At 45.2% G+C, this 20763-nt stretch overlaps 1 protein-coding gene across 1 annotated transcript; it reads right to left on the bottom strand.

The window, feature by feature from the left end:
* Positions 1-3633: 3633 nt before the first annotated feature.
* On the bottom strand, positions 3634-9416 carry LOC123053619 (uncharacterized). Its single transcript, XM_044477115.1, has 5 exons — positions 9036-9416; positions 7471-7538; positions 5845-5894; positions 4140-4276; positions 3634-4051 (listed from the first exon to the last, which is right to left on the bottom strand). Exons 1-5 carry the CDS (start codon positions 9047-9049, stop codon positions 3835-3837), a joined length of 486 nt encoding a protein of 161 aa, XP_044333050.1. The 5' UTR covers positions 9050-9416; the 3' UTR covers positions 3634-3834.
* Positions 9417-20763: the final 11347 nt, after the last annotated feature.

Here is a 20763-nt window from a genome sequence, read left to right as displayed (position 1 = left end):
ACCCACCACTGCCACCAGTAAGTGGATACCCCTTCGTTTCTCCCCCCTCGACCAATCAAATAGATCCTTTCCATCAAATTTCTCATTCTTAAAGCTGGAGCTAGATGAAAGCCAAACATTCTCTTTGATATTGCTAAAACTTGAATGAAACTGCTTCAAAGTGAATTTAGTGGAGCGAAACTGATTTTGGTGAAGTGGAGCAGTCCCAAACAAGCCCATAGAGATGGGATCGCGTCATGGCAGGAGAGGTTGTAGAAGCAGAGCATGCTGCAAATCATGAACCGGAGATTTCAGATTGACACCAGTTTGGCTCGCCAATCCAATTTCAATTTATCAATGGAACGCACGGCTGACGATAATGTTCAGGCTTCAGATCATGCGTAAATCCAGACATACGAGTTACTACTGCAGCTTCTGTTTCTACTAACCCAAATTCGCAGCAGCATGTTAACCCAAATTCAGGCTTCAGATAATGTTCAGGCTTCAGATCATGCTAACCCAAATTCGCGGCATCATGTTAACCCAAATTCGCAGCATCATGTTAACCCAAATTCAGGCTTCAGATAATGCTAATCCAAATTCGCAGCATCATGTTAACCCAAATTCAGGCTTCAGATCATGCTAACCCCAATTCAGGCTTCAGATAATGTTCAGGCTTCAGATCATGCGAACCCAAATTCGCAGCATCTGCTAGCGCCTCCCGTGCTACTACTGCAGCTTCTGTTTCTTCTTCTTGTCCTGCCGCTGTGTCAGGTCGTCCTCCGTGCACGCAGCGGCGGCAACCGGATCGTCCACCTCCATCTCCTCCGCTTCGTCATCCTCGTCCTCGTCCTCGCCCTCGTCGTCGCTCGGCGGCTCCTCCACGTCGTTGTACACCTTCCACGCCACCAAGTCCTTGGCGACGGGGTGGAACGCGACGCCGCGGTAGGCCGCGGCGCCCTCGTTGAGGCGGAACTCCTTCATCCGCCACGCCGTCAGCTTGCCGTCCTCGCCGTGGAACGCGAAGCGGCACCGGTACCCGAGCACGTCCCCGCCCGCGTCGGCGTACGCCTTCTCCTCGTCGTAGCGCACCCACAGCCCTCCCGGCACGACCCGGACGTAGCTGCCCGGGCCGCCCGATGCCGCGGCCGCGGGCCGCGTCGTGAAGAAGTGGCCCCAGACCTTGCCGCTGGCGCCCCGGTTGCAGCGGTGGAAGGGGAGCGCCTCCGGGCGGGTGCCGTACACGTCGACGTCGTCGGGGATGACGTCCTTGATCTCGACGTTTGGGAGGCGGCCGCGGATCGCCTTGGGGGTGAGGTAGGTCCGGACGAGGCAGCGGCCGTTGGGGTCGAAGCGCATGCCTCCGTAGAGCTCCGACATGGACCGCGGCTTCCGCGGCACCGGCGGCCGAGGCAGCGAGGCCTGCTGCTGCTCCCGCTGATTCGCCATGGCGGACGGGTGATTGTGAGATCAGGCCAACGGTTGTGGATTTGTTGACCGTTGTTGCCGCGGGGGGAGGGCTTATTTGTATCAGATTGGAGAAGGCTACTCTGGACTTTCGGTAGGTCGGTGACTCGGTGGTGCCTTTCCGAGCTGGGTGTTGGGAGGCGGAAGGATTGTTTGGGTATTCTTCGTTGGATTTGTTGGCTTCGCCTTCAGATGTTCATTTGTGTTAGTAGTGCTAATGTCTTCCAATAATGCTCCTCCTAGTAGTGTTAGTTTATAAAAAGTTTATAACCTTCTAAAAAAAGTAGTGTTGCCTTATCCTTTTATTTGGAACCACGGTATGATTAAAAAAAGGATATTTGCATTTCTGCCCCTAACTTAAATCAACCACTCACTCAAATTTGTCCCTAATTTTTAGTTGTGCTCGGTTCGCCCCTGTTCCCTTTGGTGGTGGTGTACAAATGTGCTTCCATCCCATTTCCGTCTAGTCAAATTTCTTTGACCGTCATGAGGATATTTCCTGGACAGTTTTGCCCATCCTTACATGTGGAACACAACAGAAACAAAAAGAGAAAACAACATGTGGCTTACAGATGGGACCCACCTAGAAAAAAGCTCTCCCCCTCCCTCTTTCTGGACGTTGCACATCGGGTAGGTAAAGGTTGGTGCCATGGTGCGTAGCAGCTGAGGGAAAGCGTCCTGGGGGTAGAAGCCGATGCCATGGCATGGCCATTGACGTTTGAGGTAAAGTGCAAGAAGCACCGGGAAGCTTGCGGGTGCTATAGATGGCCAAGAAACTCGTCGATGCCAAGCTCCCGTGGCGGCAACGGGTGGCGCTGGGTAGCATGAGGCTACAGACAAAGAAAACAAGCAATGAACATCGCAAAAGAAACAAGGAATCACCATGTTTACGAATTTGTGATCTGAGTGGCACGGGGGTGACGATTTCATCGACGGTAGCAGTGCTGCTTCTGAGAACCATGCCATTAGGGGGGAGGGGAGGACTTGATCATGCAGGGCTGCCGCCGGAGTGGAGTTGGTGGAGAGAGAGAGAGAGAGAGAGAGAGCTTTTTTCAGTGGGTCCACACATGCAAGAGAGTGCGGAGAGTGTTTTCTCACTTTTCCTTTTTTGGTTGGGTTCCAGTGAGTGGCGAATCCTTTATAACAATGAAGGGTAAGCTCAAAACATCAATTGTTCCTTTTAAAACACTTCAATATAACTTTTCAAGTGAAATAGTTAGCTAACTAAGTAGCAACATCATTATTGGAGGGGAGGCTTAAGCCTCTTAAAGCCTCCCTAGTAGAATCGCCACTGGTTCCAGTGAAAGTAACAGAAAAGAGGGCAGAGAACGTTTCAACGAAGCTCCACCTGTAAGGAGGGGTAAAGATGTCTAGAGAACGGCTCGTCTATGATCAAAGCATTTTGATTGGACAAAAACGACACGAAAGGGTATTTACATAAGGTCATTTGACATAATATGGACAAAACTGAGCACAATCGAAAATTAAGTGCATATGTGAGTAGTTGGTTCCTGTTAGAGGCAGAAATGTAAATGTCTGGAAACATAATATACTGGGATCACCCACTTACTAATACGGGTTACAAAATTATACATGCATTAGGAAGTCGTATTACCTATTCCCATCCGCTTCTTTCATCTTCACGTGTTTTTCAAGATTTTTATTAATTTCAATTTTTTTAATGATGTGTAAATCATGTTATACATTCGATATTGTTGGATCCGTATTACAAGAATTTTTTGATGGATTTCCTATTGTGATTTATACAAGGCAAAAAGGTAACATCGTACTTATAAGTTTTTCCTGCCTTGGTGTTGGTTTGATCGGGTTTGTTAGGATTGTATAACATCTAGTTCTACAAAATTCTTGTGTTTTTCATTATCCTTTTTTCACATGCATTATCTCTTCCTACAAATATCATAAAAGTACTTGGCCGTGGTGGACTAGCACTCTGGCAGGGGGTGAGAAATGCCTAACATTTGCCTCTTCATTAAGAAGTCCTTCCTTATTTCTCTAGCACGCGTCAAACCAGACTTCGTTGGGTATTAAGTACTGTAAAGATTGCCAGAACAGAAGTAACAGTGCGACAAAACAGATCTACACCTCAAATCTCTAAAAAAAAATCGCAAGGCAAACTTTTCCCCCCAAAACACATGGAATCGCATGGGCAGCACCTGCACAATGAGCTAAATCCAAACTTTCAGGGTGATTTTGCAAGCAATCTGTAAGTTTCTTTCGAGAAAAAAGCAAGCTGGAAGTTCAGACACACAAAACTCACACTGGTAGCAAAATTTTACAACTTCCAAGTTCACAGATGACAAGGGTCACCTACAGACCAAGATAAGAAAAGTAGCTGCGTTCATTACTTTAGACAGTTAGTTCGCAGTATCAGATATCCATCGACTGAGGGGTCGACAAAGCATTTTTCTTCTTCTTTTTCCTTTTCTTGTCCTTCCTAGATATCTTCGCGTTCTTTGCAGATTCGTCGTCTTTCACGGAAGAAGGCGGTTGTGTTGATACCAGATGCTGATGAATTGCAGCCAATGGGTCTAGCTGGAACTGAGCATTGTTCAGTACAGCATTCAGTTGAGCAGACTCTCGCTGCCTGAAAAATAAAGAAGGTACTGAAACTGTGATGGAAAAATAAAAACAAAGAGAAAGATTGGAGGGCAGAGATTTCATGTGAGGATTACACTAAAGCCTGCTTCGATTTGCGGTTAAGCTTTACTTCCGTCTGCTGCTGGGAGCTGGCTGTTTGTGGAAGGAACTCAGAAAGTGCTGACAGATCATATGCTTTCAGTTTCTTCTGACGGCTCCTCTGTTTCTTTTTCTACAGACAAGAAACTCAAATGAACCATCTAGCATAATAACTGCATATGAATATCTTTGTATCTGATCAGTTGCAGCATATAGCGTGGCCATCGCCCAGCAGTAACAAAAAAAAGACAGTAGACAGCTAGAGGCAAGCTGCTTTGGACAAGCAAAAGGCCTCTTTCCAACACCCACAAATACATTTGATGAGAACTGAATGTGAACTTCTGTGTTGGGTATATTGAAAATAATAAAAACAAGACAAACAAATAAACAACCAGTAGTGTGAGGCTAATTTGGAAAGGCAAAACACATCCCTTTAACACATATGAACACAATTGTTTGATAGACAGGCAATTTGCAACCTGTAACTAGCTAAATGCATCAAATGTGCCACAATATTCATGACGCTAAGGACACAAGGGCATCAGATTTTTTTTTTACCAATGACAAAATTTCAGAGGCAGCTCAGTAGTTGAGACTCAAACATTTTTAAGGTAATGGCCCGTGCATTTCTTTTTTTTTTGTACCAGAACACCATCAGCAGAAACTGTGGAAAAAAGACCTTAATAAGCGACCAAGGAGTAATCCTTATCCATCTAGCCTTGATTACTCAATTTGTTACAACTGAGTACCTAGACAAGCTAGACCGATGTAGGTAACTTTTCTTTGTTTTGCCAATGGCCCAGCTTGGCATAACGTGTGGCTTCCCTATGTTTATAGCTTGCCTCGTGGCTTGGCTTTTCATGACTGGCACACATGATAGTGTTTGTCTTGCTGACACACTCTCCATGTAGCTGTTAGTGGCTTATGCTAAAATAGCATGAAATTAAGCAACCTTACTGGCCTCTTCCTCAATGATCAAGTGACTAAACTGGAGAAAACTAGCCTAATTAAAATTCCATGTGTGAATGACCCTCAATACCAAATGTGCTCAATTGTCATTCCACACACTGGCTGGCACGTGTAACCCAGTATTAGCTTGTCAAAGAGGGCATGCAAGAAGTCTCTTGGGATGAAATTGTGGGTACACATGGTAGTGGATCCAATTACCCTGGTTTGGAGGACTTCCACTCCTAATTAAAAAGGTCAGGGTGATAGCTCAGACAAGTTACCTTTGATCATGCTGAATCATGGCATTCACAAAACTATTTTGTTTGTCAAACATGCATGGACGTTAGTTATACTTGGGTAGTGAGCCTATTGTAGTTTATTATCAGTTTCCACATATATGAGCTACTATCCTTTATTATATCCTATCTTACCAAGACATAGGTGGATCCTATTTCGCCCATGCAAGAGTTTTCTGTCTAGAGTTTAATCAACTTCTAGATTTAGTTTAATTAGCGAGCCTGACATGATGTCCACCTGGTACCCTGATTTATGATTCAATACTCTTAATTAACTCCACGAGCGGTCCCTATTTCACGTTCTTATGAGCCAGACAAGGATGAGAGGTTTGTTTTATTTTTGTTTGAAGTGAACCATCAAAGGAATAAACAAATTCATAATGTTGCACATTTATGCAAAAGCCGACCAAAAGGAACGATATACTAATGGAGGGCAGAATTAGAAGCATCTTTGTACCTTACTGATAGCCTTTTTGGCCTGTAGGGAGGTAACCGCATCTTTCACTTCTGGAATGATGAGCAAAGAGTCCAATGAGTTACAATGCAAGTTGAGGCAAGCAAAACAAGCCATATTATGCTGTAATATTAGTCAAGGTGGATGCATAGAACAAGCAAAATGCAATACATGCATGACATAAAATTAATCATCAATCATAAATTCATAATGAAATCTCTAATCTCCTTTCCATTTTATTATACAGTTCGAAAATTGAACACACAAGAAAACACAACAATATGTACAAAACAGATTATACTATGAGTAACTTGCATTTTGGACCAGTTTTTATTACAGTAGTTGTAATTTGCACAATGTATGTCCAAATGTAGCACTATACACATCCAGTTGGGTCACATAATGTTTGCACTTTGCACCAGGTTTTGACACTTCACAAAAAATGGCCCGGTTCCCTGACTTGGGCTCATCTGTCAGGTACCATGTCAACATGCAATGGATTCTCTACACCGATGAGTGGTCCTTTACATTTGACCATTTTGCCTCCTGACTCATGAGGTTCCGAATTGTAATCTGTTTCATACTTCCATGTCAATGAATCAGGTTCATTAAAACACTGTAACGCAAACCATAAACCACCTCCTAGGTGGCATGTAACTTTTAGCTTCCCTTTTCAATGAAAAGAAACGCAAAGTCATCGTGTCGCATTTTCTCGAAAAATGAATCAGGTTCAGTTTTCCGTGAACCATCATAACCTGGGGCAAAGTGCAATGCTATGTGGCCCCTACTGGTGCGAAAACGTGAATTCCTGCATTTAGACATACATGGTCCCAACTGCAACTGCTGTAATAAAATCCGGTTATAAGTATAGTATATCACCGAACACTACGCATGTGCATGCTTTTGCATTACCAGGCTTACGGTAAGACAACAAGCACATAAACCAAACGAGGAGGGTCTTTTTAATTTTGTGGATGAACATGATTCACAGATATCAAGGAAAATAGAAGTAACTTTTCCTTGTTTGGATCCACTGACCACCTTGCCCACATAAGCAGATGAGCAATAGATCAAGGAATCAGGGTTAGCATTGCTAGGTGTTTGATTCTTCTACAGAGAAATATAGCAAATTATTAATTGCTTAAAATATCTTCTATGGGTCTATATGGTGACATGACAAATCGATTCACAATTCTAACCTTGCACACATGAATGATCGAAGTGAGTTTTTTGAAATATACCAAAATTATAACCTCCTGTAATTGCATGGCTAACAAAAGAACCAATATTTCTTGCAACAATTCCTCATTATATTAACCAGTTATCTGCCATAACAAAATAATTTTGTAACGATGAGAACGTTCTCTTTAAGAATAGCATGGAAGTCATATGGTTACAGACAATTACCATCACCTTGAGTCTTTTTAAACTGCATGGCTCAACACACAACAATGACGTATTTTAGTTCTAGATACATCTAGTTTTATCCATTTCTTCAACAAGTAATTTCGGACGGAGGAAGTATAATATAGAATAAGTACATGTTCACAAGAACAATACAACAAAACCCTACCGAGCAGGAACACATGGAAGAAAAATTGTGGCCCTCAAAAGGAAGGTTGCACTTACTTGTATAGAAGCTGAGCTTCTTCTCTAGCTTTTTCTGAGAGTTGAGCTCCTGCTTCTTAGACCCACTCCTGCAAACATTTAAATTTTCAAAGATAAGGAGCCTTCAGGAGAACACAGCAATCAAATCCGCAACACAATTACAAGAATTTAAGACAAAATTATTCCACTCCAAGAAAGGGTTCAGATGAATAACACTAGATGAGCGCATCACAGCAAATGCTACTGGATCAGCAACCGTAGCTCCCAAATCCTGCTACTAATCTTCATCTTTCTAGTCACCAGTCATCACCAAATACACTTTTAATCTTTATTATAGCTACACTACTTGTAATAGATGGTTCTTTGCCACCAAAATGCATTAAGCAATACAAACCCAGAAATCATGATGCAAGGGGCTGGCGGGGAGGTGGCCGTCGGAGGTCGCAGTGTGTGGCGGCAGTGAGCGTGCAAGGTCAGACTAAGGCAAAGTTGGCAGCAAGCATGAAGGGAACGAGGCACGGAGGCAAGCATGCTGACAATCTATTTAGTTTCGACATGGCAAAGAGAAAAAACAGAACATACATTGCAGGACTACTCAGTCGATGCCGCCGTTGTTGTGGCGGTGCCACCAACTGGCGGTCATGGAATCGGGCATGGCACAGCAGTGGTTTATCAGAAATCGCACACGGTAGTGTGGGTGGCGGCTAGTGTACGCGAGTTAACGGCGGCGTGGCTGCTGCTGCCTGTTCTGTTTTTTTTTCATAGAGCAGTTCTATGAGTTCGTTTGGTTGGCGAATTGGGGGACTATCCGCGATGCAGGCCTGCAGGCTGCAGCGGCAGGATGGCGGCGTATTGGCATTGTAACTCCATGAGCTAGTGAGCTTAGCCAACTTGGGCCTTATTCCAGCTATCACTAGGGCTAGTCAGCAACTTCAGCACCTCCAAAAAAAGCAAATACTGTTGAATTCGATCAACCAAATTAACAACTGAAAACCACCGACATAAAACATATTTTGATTTCAAACCCTTCGAACTTTGCTTCGGGCTCGGCTAGTGCAGAGAGGACGACATAGCCTGGACGAGATGTACAACAGAACTTTACAGGAGCATATGAAGATCTCTAGATATCTAAGACCAGTCCAGTTTCACACCAATGAACACCTCCTTTCAAGCCTATATTCGTTTCTTTTCGCAAATGTGCTACTCACTAAATAAACTGTAAAATAAGTAAATTTCTAGAAGGGCAATCTAGCACAGTATTATTTTAATCTCACTCACACATCACTTTTTCAAAATGCATAATCTGATCCATGGTAAGGTTCAGACATCAAATCAAGAACATGCTATATTTGACAGAAAAAAGATGCACTGCCATGATGTGCCATCTACTCTTATCATCAAGATTGCTTCGGCCACTATAAATCTCAATATTTCTTCATTGGGATAACTGGCACAAAATGATGCCCCTGCTTTTACTCCTTCAGTATGACAATGACCACGAGAGAACTATCCAATTTGACGCAAAATGCACCGATGTTATCATTTTCCTTTGAATGATACATACAGCAAATGTAGAAGAGACGCACCTTTCTGGGGCCATGGTTGGGTGGAGTTCGGGAAACCGAGCTGGAAGAGAGGTCGCGGCGCCCGCGGAGAGTGGGCGGGGAAATATGGGCGCGAGGGAGAACCCGCGATGGTGTCAGCAGCTGTGGCGTCGCAGGCGCGGCGGCGGCGTTCGAGGAGGAGGTCCCGCGGGGCACTGGGGTGCGGCGGTCTGGAGGAAGACCCGGGCGGCGGCGTCGACAGAAGCAGGCCGAGCGGTGGCGTTCGAAGAAGAGGTCGCGCCAGGCACTGGAGGCGATGCGGGTTGCAGGAGGGGTCCGGGCAGGGAGGAGCACGCGCGGCGGCGCTCAACGAGGATATGGCACGAGGGCAAGGGCAACTCGTGCAATCGTGCTCGAGGCTTGTGGGATGTGTGACCTGGTCCGGGCCTCCCGGGTGGTGGGCTTCTTTTGGGTATTTGCATGTGCGCTCAAGGGCCTGATTAATGAGGATTGGGCTAACGTGACTCCACATATGTCCGTGGATAATTCTCAGTTCTAAAAAAAAAAACATATGTTCGTGGACACAACTCAAAAAGAAAAAAATTATGTTCATGGACACGTCCGACTCTTTTTTTTTTGCATGATAATACGTGTCTCATTCATATGATAAAATCAAAGTACAAGTCACGTAAGGACCAAATGACAAAACTGAAAAAAGATAACAGAACATCTCTGAGTTTGACACCAACGTCCATCACCTGCCTCCGGCACCACCACAGCAGCCACCGACGTGGACACGTCCGGCTCCATTTGTCCGCTCGGGAATCTCATTTCTACGTATATTTCATGCACGATACATCATTCAGCAATACAAATAGAATACAATTATGAAAATAGCACACAACTATTCACCAATAAATAGTTCGAACTTAGAAGTACATGATTCAAACATAAAATTAATACAACATCACCAATCTAATGCTCAACATGTATATACATATGCTCCACAAAATCATTGATCAGTTGCACGTGCGCATGCTGATCTAGAAGTTGTTGATACATAGTTGACAACATGTGTTGCACCTTATTTCAGGAGGCGGACATGTACACAACGGCGGTTAAAGCATATTCGAAACAGATCTCGGTCGGATTCGATGGCCTAGGGAGAATGTGTTGTGGGGGGAGGTGTGGGTTACTGCTCCGTCGTCCAGATCAGGGGCGTGCACAGCGATACAACGCCAACTTCTATGTAGAGGAGCTCGCCGTTGGTGTAAGGGAAGGAGGGAGACTTTAACTCCCCCCCTCTAGACGTCTGCTAGGTAGAGAAGGGGAAGAGGATAGAAGGGGATGGGAGGTGTTGACGGCGTCCGGGAGTTGGTGGGGGAGAGGAACGACGTGTCTCTACAGTGTTGAAGGGCGTATCTGACGGGATTTGCTTGGCGTCGAGAACAAAATTTGAACCATTTTTTCCACTTACGGGTGACATTGGGGGTACATTTTAACAACTTGGAGCAATTACGATGACGAACGGCCAGAAACACCCCCCCCCCTTTAATATTAGGGTCGTGCTAGGCGCTGGAGGCTGAAGGAGAGGAAAACGTCGACCGCCTCCCCTATCTTCAGATTGAGACAAAGAGAGACACTTGATGTCCCCCACGTGAGCCAACTGAATTGCAACAAGTAAGTTCTTGCGCATATCTCTCTCCGGTAGCAAAGCAAAAAGCTTTTTCCCCCTTCCAATCTCTGGAACAAGAGCCTTGTTGGATCGGGCTTCTGCAACAAGAGCCTTCTTGCAAATATTTTTTGAACCTTTTTTTTCATTTTCTCTGTTGCCCATCATTGTAACATAGGTAATGTTGCAGAATCATTTTGCAACAGTGGGCGTGTTGCAAATGTTTACCTTTTTTACAAAAACAGAGGTCGTGAGCATATCTTACATTCTTAAGAAGTTGCTCCCCACTACAAGGTATTCTCTTAACATGCAAAGGGTCCAACAAAGCATGCCATGTCATCAGATACCAACCAATCACAAATTCTGTGGTTTTAGAAAAAATCACAAATTCTGTGTTGTCGTCCCCTGGTCACCGAAGGGATGGATCTTTAGCCTTCCGTAACTGACACCTCCTCCACGGACCATGGTTACTCCCGATTCCCAAACCATAAAAATCCACTTCCAGATGCATCCCACTCCTCCCTCGATCCCTCCATCTTCATCTCTCCATGTCCTTATTTACTCTCGCCGGCGGTGTTGGGGAACGTAGTAATTTCAAAAAAAATCCTACGCACACGCAAGATCATGGTGATGCATAGCAACGAGAGGGGAGAGTGTTGTCCACGTACCCTCGTAGACCGAAAGCGAGAGCGTTAGCACAACGCGGTTGATGTAGTCGTACGTCTTCACGATCCGACCGATCCAAGTACCGAACGTACGACACCTCCGAGTTCAGCACACGTTCAGCTCGATGACGTCCCGCGAACTCCGCCAGCAGAGCTTCACGGGAGAGTTCCGTAGCACGACGGCGTGATGACGGTGATGATGTTGCTACCGACGCAGGGCTTCGCCTAAGCACCGCTACGATATGACCGAGGTGGAATATGGTGGAGGGGGCACCGCACACGGCTGGAATAGATCAACAGATCAACTTGTGTGTCTAGAGGTGCCCCCTGCCCCCGTATATAAAGGAGCAAGGGGGAGGCCGGTCGGCCCTCTATGGCGCGCCAGGAGGAGGAGTCCTCCTCCTAGTAGGAGTAGGACTCCCCTCTTTCCTACTCCTACTAGGAGGGGGAAAGGAAGGGGGAGAGGGAGAAGGAAAGGGGGGCGCCGCCCCCCCCCCTCTCCTAGTCCAATTCGGACCAGAGGGGGAGGGGCGCGCGGCCTGCCCTAGGCCAGCCCTCTCTCTCTCCACTAAGGCCCATAAGGCCCATTATTTCTCCCGGGGGGTTCCGGTAACCCTCCGGCACTCCGGTTTTCTCCGAAACCACTCGGAACACTTCCGGTGTCCGAATATAGTCGTCCAATATATCGATCTTTACGTCTCGCCCATTTCGAGACTCCTCGTCATGTCCGTGATCATATTCGGGACTCCGAACTACCTTCGGTACATCAAAACACAAAAATCATAATACCGATTGTCACCGAACTTTAAGCGTGCGGACCTTACGGGTTCGAGAACTATGTAGACATGACCGAGACACGTCTCCGGTCAATAACCAATAGCGGAACCTGGATGCTCATATCAGCTCCCACATATTCTACGAAGATCTTTATCGGTCAAACCGCATAACAACATACGTTGTTCCCTTTATCATCGGTATGTTACTTGCCCGAGATTCGATCGTCGGTATCTCAATACCAAGTTCAATCTCGTTACCGGCAAGTCTCTTTACTCGTTCTGTAATGCATCATCCCGCAACTAACTCATTAGTCACATTGCTTGCAAGGCTTATAGTGATGTGCATTACCGAGAGGGCCCAGAGATACCTCTCCGACAATCGGAGTGACAAATCCTAATCTCGAAATACGCCAACTCAACAAGTACCTTCGGAGACCCCTGTAGAGCACCTTTATAATCACCCAGTTACGTTGTGACGTTTGGTAGCACACAAAGTGTTCCTTCGGTAAACGGGAGTTGCATAATCTCATAGTCATAGGAACATGTATAAGTCATGAAGAAAGCAATAGCAACATACTAAACGATCAAGTGCTAAGCTAACGGAATGGGTCAAGTCAATTACATCATTCTCCTAATGATGTGACTCCCGTTAATCAAATGACAACTCATGTCCATGGCTAGGAAACTCAACCATCTTCGATTAACGAGCTAGTCAAGTAGAGGCATACTAGTGACACTATGTTTGTCTATGTATTCACACATGTATTATGTTTCCGGTTGATACAATTCTAGCATGAATAATAAACATTTATCATGATATAAGGAAATAAATAATAACTTTATTATTGCCTCTAGGGCATATTTCCTTCAGTCTCCCACTTGCACTAGAGTCAATAATCTAGTTCACATCGCCATGTGATTTAACATCAATAGTTTACATCTTTATGTGGTTAACACCCATAGTTCACATCGATATGTGACCAACACCCAAAGGGTTTACTAGAGTCAGTAATCTAGTTCACATCGCTATGTGATTAACACCCAAAGAGTACTAAGGTGTGATCATGTTTTGTTTGTGAGATAATTTTAGTCAACGGGTCTGTCACATTTAGATCCGTAAGTATTTTGCAAATTTTTATGTCCACAATGCTCTGCACGGAGCTACTCTTAGCTAATAGCTCCCACTTTCAATATGTATCTAGACCGAGACTTAGAGTCATCCAGATCGATGTCAAAGCTTGCATCGACGTAAATCTTTACGACGAATCTTTTGTCACCTCCATAATCGAGAAACATATCCTTATTCCACTAAGGATAATTTTGACCGATGTTCAGTGATCTACTCCTAGATCACTATTGTACTCCCTTGCCAAACTCAGTGTAGGGTATACAATAGATCTGGTACATAGCATGGCATACTTTATAGAACCTATGGCTGAGGCATAGGAAATGACTTTCATTTTCTTTCTATCTTCTGCCGTGGTCGGGCTTTGAGTCTTACTCAACTTCACACCTTGCAACACAGGCAAGAAATATTTCTTTGACTGTTCCATTTTGAACTAATTCAAAATCTTGTCAAGGTACATACTCATTGAAAATCTTATCAAGCGTCTTGATCTATCTCTATAAATCTTGATGCTCAATATGTAAGCAGCTTCACCGAGGTCTTTCTTTGAAGAACTCCTTTCAAATACTCATTTATGCTTTCCAGAAAATTCTACATCATTTCTGATCAACAATATGTCATTTACATATACTTATCAGAAAGGCTGTAGTGCTCCCACTCACTTTCTTGTAAATACAGGCTTCACCGCATGTCTGTATAAAACTATATGCTTTAATCAACTCATCAAAGCGTATATTCCAACTCCGAGATGCTTGCACCCGTCCACAGATGGATCGCTGGAGCTTGCACATTTTGTTAGCACTTTTAGGATTGACAAAACCTTCTGGTTGCATCATATACAACTCTTCTTTAATAAATTCATTAAGGATTGCAATTTTGTTATCCATTTGCCAGATTTCATAAAATGCGGCAATTGCTAACATGATTTGGACAGACTTTAAGCATCGATACGAGTGAGAAAATCTCATCGTAGTCAACACGTTGAACTTTGTAAGAAAACCTTTTTCAACAAGTCTAGCTTTGTAGATAGCAACACTACTATCAGCGTCCGTCTTCCTCTTGAAGATCCATTTATTTTCTATGGCTTGCCGATCATCGGGCAAGTCAACCAAAGTCCATACTTTGTTCTCATACATGGGTCCTATCTCAGATTTCATGGCCTCAAACCATTTCACGGAATCTGGGCTCAGCATCGCTTCCTCATAGTTCGCAGGTTCGTCATGCTCTAGTAACATGACTTCCAGAACAGGATTACCGTACCACTCTGGTGCGGATCTTACTCTGGTTGACCTACAAGGTTTGGTAGAAACTTGATCTGAAGTTTCATGATCATCATCATTAACTTCCTCACTAATTCGTGTAGGCATCACCGGAACTGATTTCAGTGATGAGCTACTTTTCAATTCGAGAGAAGGTACAATTACCTCATCAAGTTCTACTTTCCTCCCACTCACTTCTTTCGAGAGGAAATCCTTCTCTAGAAAGGATCCAAATTTAGCAACAAATGTCTTGCCTTCGGATCTGTGATAGAAGGTGTACCCAATATTTTCTTTTTGGGTATCCTATGAAGACGCACTTCTCCGATTTGGGTTCGAGCTTATCAGGTTGAAACTTTTTCAAATAAGCATCGCAACCCCAAACTTTAAGAAACGGCAACTTGGGTTTCTTGCCAAACCACAGTTCATATGGTGTCATCTCAACGGAATTAGATGGTGCCCTATTAATCGTGAATGCAGCTGTCTCTAATGCATAACCCCAAAACGATAGTGGTAAATCGGTAAGAGACATCATAGATTGCACCATATCCAATAAAGTACGGTTACGATGTTCGTACACACCATTACGCTGTGGTGTTCCGGGTGGCGTGAGTTGCGAAACTATTCCGCATTGTTTCAAATGAAGACCAAACTCGTAACTCAAATATTCTTCTCCACGATCAGATCGTAGAAACGTTATTTTCTTGTTACGATGATTTTCCACTTCACTCTGAAATTCTTTGAACTTTTCAAATGTTTCAGACTTATGTTTCATCAAGTAGATATACCCATATTTGCTTAAATTATCTGTGAAGGTCAGAAAATAACGATACTTGTCGCGAGCCTCAACACTCATCGTGTTGGAAATATGCCCTAGAGGCAATAATAAATGGTTATTATTATATTTCTTTGTTCATGATAATTGTCTATTGTTCATGCTATAATTGTGTTATCCGGAAATCGTAATACATGTGTGAATACATAGACCACAACGTGTCCCTAGTAAGCCTCTAGTTGACTAGCTCGTTGATCAACAGATAGTCATGGTTTCCTGACTATGGGCATTAGATGTCATTGATAACGGGATCACATCATTAGGAGAATGATGTGATGGACAAGACCCAATCCTAAGCATAGCACAAAAGATCGTGTAGTTCGTTTGCTAGAGCTTTTTCAATGTCAAGTATCATTTCCTTAGACCATGAGATCGTGCAACTCCCGGATACCGTAGGAGTGCTTTGGGTGTGCCAAACGTCACAACGTAACTGGGTGACTATAAAGGTACACTACGGGTATCTCCGAAAGTGTCTGTTGAGTTGGCACGGATCGAGATTGGGATTTGTCACTCCGTATGACGGAGAGGTATCTCTGGGCCCACTCGGTAATGCATCATCATAATGAGCTCAATGTGACTAAGGAGTTAGCCACGGGATCATGCATTACGGTACGAGTAAAGTGACTTGCCGGTAACGAGATTGAACAAGGTATTGGGATACCGACGATCGAATCTCGGGCAAGTAACGTACCGATTGACAAAGGGAATTGTATACGGGATTGATTGAATCCTCGACATCGTGGTTCATCCGATGAGATCATCGTGGAACATGTGGGAGCCAACATGGGTATCCAGATCCCGCTGTTGGTTATTGACCGGAGAGGCGTCTCGGTCATGTCTCCATGTCTCCCGAACCCGTAGGGTCTACACACTTAAGGTTCGGTGACGCTAGGGTTGTAGAGATATTAGTATGCGGAAACCCGAAAGTTGTTCGGAGTCCCGGATGAGATCCCGGACGTCACGAGGAGTTCCGGAATGGTCCGGAGGTGAAGAATTATATATAGGAAGTCAAGTTTCGGCCACCGGGAAAGTTTCGGGGGTCACCGGTATTGTACCGGGACCACCGGAAGGGTCCCGGGGGTCCACCAGGTGGGGCCACCTATCCCGGAGGGCCCCATGGGCTGAAGTGGGAAGGGAACCAGCCCCTAGTGGGCTGGGGCGCCCCCCATGGGCCTCCCCCTGCGCCTAGGGTTGGAAACCCTAGGGGTGGGGGGCGCCCCACCTGACTTGGGGGGCAAGTTTCCCCCTGGCCGCCGGCCCCCCTTGTAGATGGGATCCAGGGCCGGCGCCCCCCCAGGGGCCTATATATAGTGGGGGGGGAGGGAGGGCAGCATGACCACAGCCCCTGGCGCCTCCCTCTCCCCCTGCAACACCTCTCCCTCCCGCAGAAGCTTGGAGAAGCCCTGCCGAGATCCCCGCTACTTCCACCACCACGCCGTCGTGCTGCTGGATCTCCATCAACCTCTCCTTCCCCCTTGCTGGATCAAGAAGGAGGAGACGTCGCTGCTCCGTACGTGTGTTGAACGCGGAGGTGCCGTCCGTTCGGCACTCGGTCATCGGTGATTTGGATCACGGCGAGTACGACTCCATCAACCCCGTTCATTAGAATGCTTCCGCTCGCGATCTACAAGGGTATGTAGATGCACTCCTTTCCCCTCGTTGCTAGTATACTCCATAGATGGATCTTGGTGATGCGTAGGAAATTTTAAAATTCTGCTACGATCCCCAACAGTGGTATCAGAGCCAGGCCTATGCGTAGTTACTATGCACGAGTAGAACACAAAGCAGTTGTGGGCGTAGATGTTGCCAATTCTTCTTGCTACTACTAGTCTTATCTTGTTTCGGCGGTATTGTGGGATGAAGCGGCCCGGACCGACCTTACACGTACGCTTACGTGAGACAGGTTCCACCGACTGACATGCACTAGTTGCATAAGGTGGCTAGCGGGTGTCTGTCTCTCCCACTTTAGTCGGAACGGATTCGATGAAAAGGGTCCTTATGAAGGGTAAATAGAAATTGGCATATCACGTTGTGGTTTTACGTAGGTAAGAAACGTTCTTGCTAGAAACCTATACAAGCCACGTAAAACTTACAACAACAATTAGAGGACGTCTAACTTGTTTTTGCAGCATGTGCCTTGTGATGTGATATGGCCAGAAGATGTGATGAATGATATATGTGATGTATGAGATTGATCATATTCTTGTAATAGGAATCACGACTTGCATGTCGATGAGTATGACAACCGGCAGGAGCCATAGGAGTTGTCTTTATTTTTTGTATGACCTGCGTGTCATTGAATAACGCCATGTAAATTACTTTACTTTATTGCTAAACGCGTTAGCCATAGAAGTAGAAGTAATCGTTGGCGTGACAACTTCATGAAGACACAATGATGGAGATCATGGTGTCATGCCGGTGACGAAGATGATCATGGCGCCCCGAAGATGGAGATCAAAGGAGCAAAATGATATTGGCCATATCATGTCACTATTTGATTGCATGTGATGTTTATCATGTTTTGCATCTTATTTGCTTAGAACGACGGTAGTAAGTAAGATGATCCCTTATAATAATTTCAAGAAAGTGTTCCCCCTAACTGTGCACCGTTGCGAAGGTTCGTTGTTTCGAAGCACCACGTGATGATCGGGTGTGATAGATTCTAACGTTCGCATACAACGGGTGTTGACGAGCCTAGCATGTACAGACATGGCCTCGGAACACACGCAATACACTTAGGTTGACTTGACGAGCCTAGCATGTACAGACATGGCCTCGGAACACGGAAGACCGAAAGGTCGAGCATGAGTCGTATAGAAGATACGATCAACATGGAGATGTTCACCGATCTTGACTAGTCCGTCTCACGTGATGATCGGACACGGCCTAGTTAACTCGGATCATGTTTCACTTAGATGACTAGAGGGATGTCTATCTGAGTGGGAGTTCATTGAGTAATTTGATTAGATGAACTTAATTATCATGAACTTAGTCTAAAATCTTTACAATATGTCTTGTAGATCAAATGGCCCACGTTGTCCTCAACTTCAACGCGTTCCTAGAGAAAACCAAGCTGAAAGATGATGGCAGCAACTATACGGACTGGGTCCGGAACCTGAGGATCATCCTCATAGCTGCCAAGAAAGATTATGTCCTAGAAGCACCGCTAGGTGAAGCACCCATCCCAGAGAACCAAGACGTTATGAACGCTTGGCAATCACGTGCTGATGATTACTCCCTCGTTCAGTGCGGCATGCTTTACAGCTTAGAACCGGGGCTCCAAAAGCGTTTTGAGAAGCATGGAGCATATGAGATGTTCGAAGAGCTGAAAATGGTTTTCCAAGCTCATGCCCGGGTCGAGAGATATGAAGTCTCCGACAAGTTCTTCAGCTGTAAAATGGAGGAAAATAGTTCTGTTAGTGAGCACATACTCAGAATGTCTGGGTTACACAACCGCTTGTCTCAGCTGGGAGTTAATCTCCCGGATGACGCGGTCATTGACAGAATCCTTCAGTCGCTTCCACCGAGCTACAAGAGCTTTGTGATGAACTTCAATATGCAGGGGATGGAAAAGACCATTCCTGAGGTATATTCAATGCTGAAATCAGCGGAGGTGGAGATCAGAAAGGAACATCAAGTGTTGATGGTGAATAAAACCACTAAGTTCAAGAAAGGCAAGGGTAAGAAGAACTTCAAGAAGGACGGCAAGGGAGTTGCCGCGCCCGGTAAGCCAGTTGCCGGGAAGAAGTCAAGAATGGACCCAAGCCTGAGACTGAGTGCTTTTATTGCAAGGGAAGTGGTCACTGGAAGCGGAACTGCCCCAAATACTTAGCGGACAAGAAGGCCGGCAACACCAAAGGTATATGTGATATACATGTAATTGATGTGTACCTTACCAGTACTCGTAGTAGCTCCTGGGTATTTGATACCGGTGCGGTTGCTCATATTTGTAACTCAAAACAGGAACTGCGGAATAAGCGGAGACTGGCAAAGGACGAGGTGACGATGCGCGTCGGGAATGGTTCCAAGGTCGATGTGATCGCCGTCGGCACGCTACCTCTGCATTTACCTACGGGATTAGTTTTAAACCTCAATAATTGTTATTTAGTGCCAGCTTTGAGCATGAACATTGTATCTGGATCTCGTTTAATTCGAGATGGCTACTCATTTAAATCCGAGAATAATGGTTGTTCTATTTATATGAGAGATATGTTTTATGGTCATGCCCCGCTGGTCAATGGTTTATTCTTGATGAATCTCGAACGTGATGTTACACATATTCATAGTGTGAATACCAAAAGATGTAAAGTTGATAACGATAGTCCCACATACTTGTGGCACTGCCGCCTTGGTCACATTGGTGTCAAGCGCATGAAGAAGCTCCATGCAGATGGACTTTTGGAGTCTCTTGATTACGAATCATTTGACACGTGCGAACCATGCCTCATGGGTAAGATGACCAAGACTCCGTTCTCCGGAACAATGGAGCGAGCAACCAACTTATTGGAAATCATACATACCGATGTGTGCGGTCCAATGAGTGTTGAGGCTCGCGGAGGATATCGTTATGTTCTCACTCTCACTGATGACTTAAGTAGATATGGGTATGTCTACCTAATGAAACACAAGTCTGAAACCTTTGAAAAGTTCAAGGAATTTCAGAGTGAGGTTGAGAATCAACGTGACAGGAAAATAAAGTTCTTACGATCAGATCGTGGTGGAGAATATTTAAGTCACGAATTTGGTACGCACTTAAAGAAATGTGGAATCGTTTCACAACTCACGCCGCCTGGAACACCTCAGCGAAACGGTGTGTCCGAACGTCGTAATCGCACTCTATTGGATATGGTGCGATCTATGATGTCTCTTACCGATCTACCGCTCTCATTTTGGGGCTATGCTTTAGAGACTGCCGCATTCACTTTAAATAGGGCTCCGTCGAAATCCGTTGAGACGACACCGTATGAATTATGGTTTGGGAAGAAACCTAAGCTGTCGTTTCTAAAAGTTTGGGGATGCGATGCTTATGTCAAGAAACTTCAACCTGAAAAGCTCGAACCCAAGTCGGAAAAATGCGTCTTCATAGGATACCCTAAGGAAACCATTGGGTATACCTTCTACCTCAGATCCGAAGGCAAGATCTTTGTTGCCAAGAATGGGTCCTTTCTGGAGAAAGAGTTTCTCTCGAAAGAATTAAGTGGGAGGAAAGTGGAACTTGATGAGGTGATAGTCACCCCTTCCGAACCGGAAAGTAGCGCAGCGCGGGAAGATGTTCCTGTGGTGCCTACACCGACTGGGGAGGAAGTTAATGATGATGATCATGAAGCTTCGGATCAAGTTACTGCTGAACTTCGTAGGTCCACAAGGACACGTTCCGCACCAGAGTGGTACGGCAACCCTGTCCTGGAAATCATGTTGTTAGACAACGGTGAACCTTCGA

This window comes from Triticum aestivum, chromosome 2D, assembly GCF_018294505.1.
Source record: "Triticum aestivum cultivar Chinese Spring chromosome 2D, IWGSC CS RefSeq v2.1, whole genome shotgun sequence".
In the NCBI taxonomy this organism is placed as follows: domain Eukaryota; kingdom Viridiplantae; phylum Streptophyta; class Magnoliopsida; order Poales; family Poaceae; genus Triticum; species Triticum aestivum.
The sequence above is the reverse complement of the archived record's forward strand: the minus strand, read 5'-3'. Positions and strand labels throughout refer to the sequence as shown.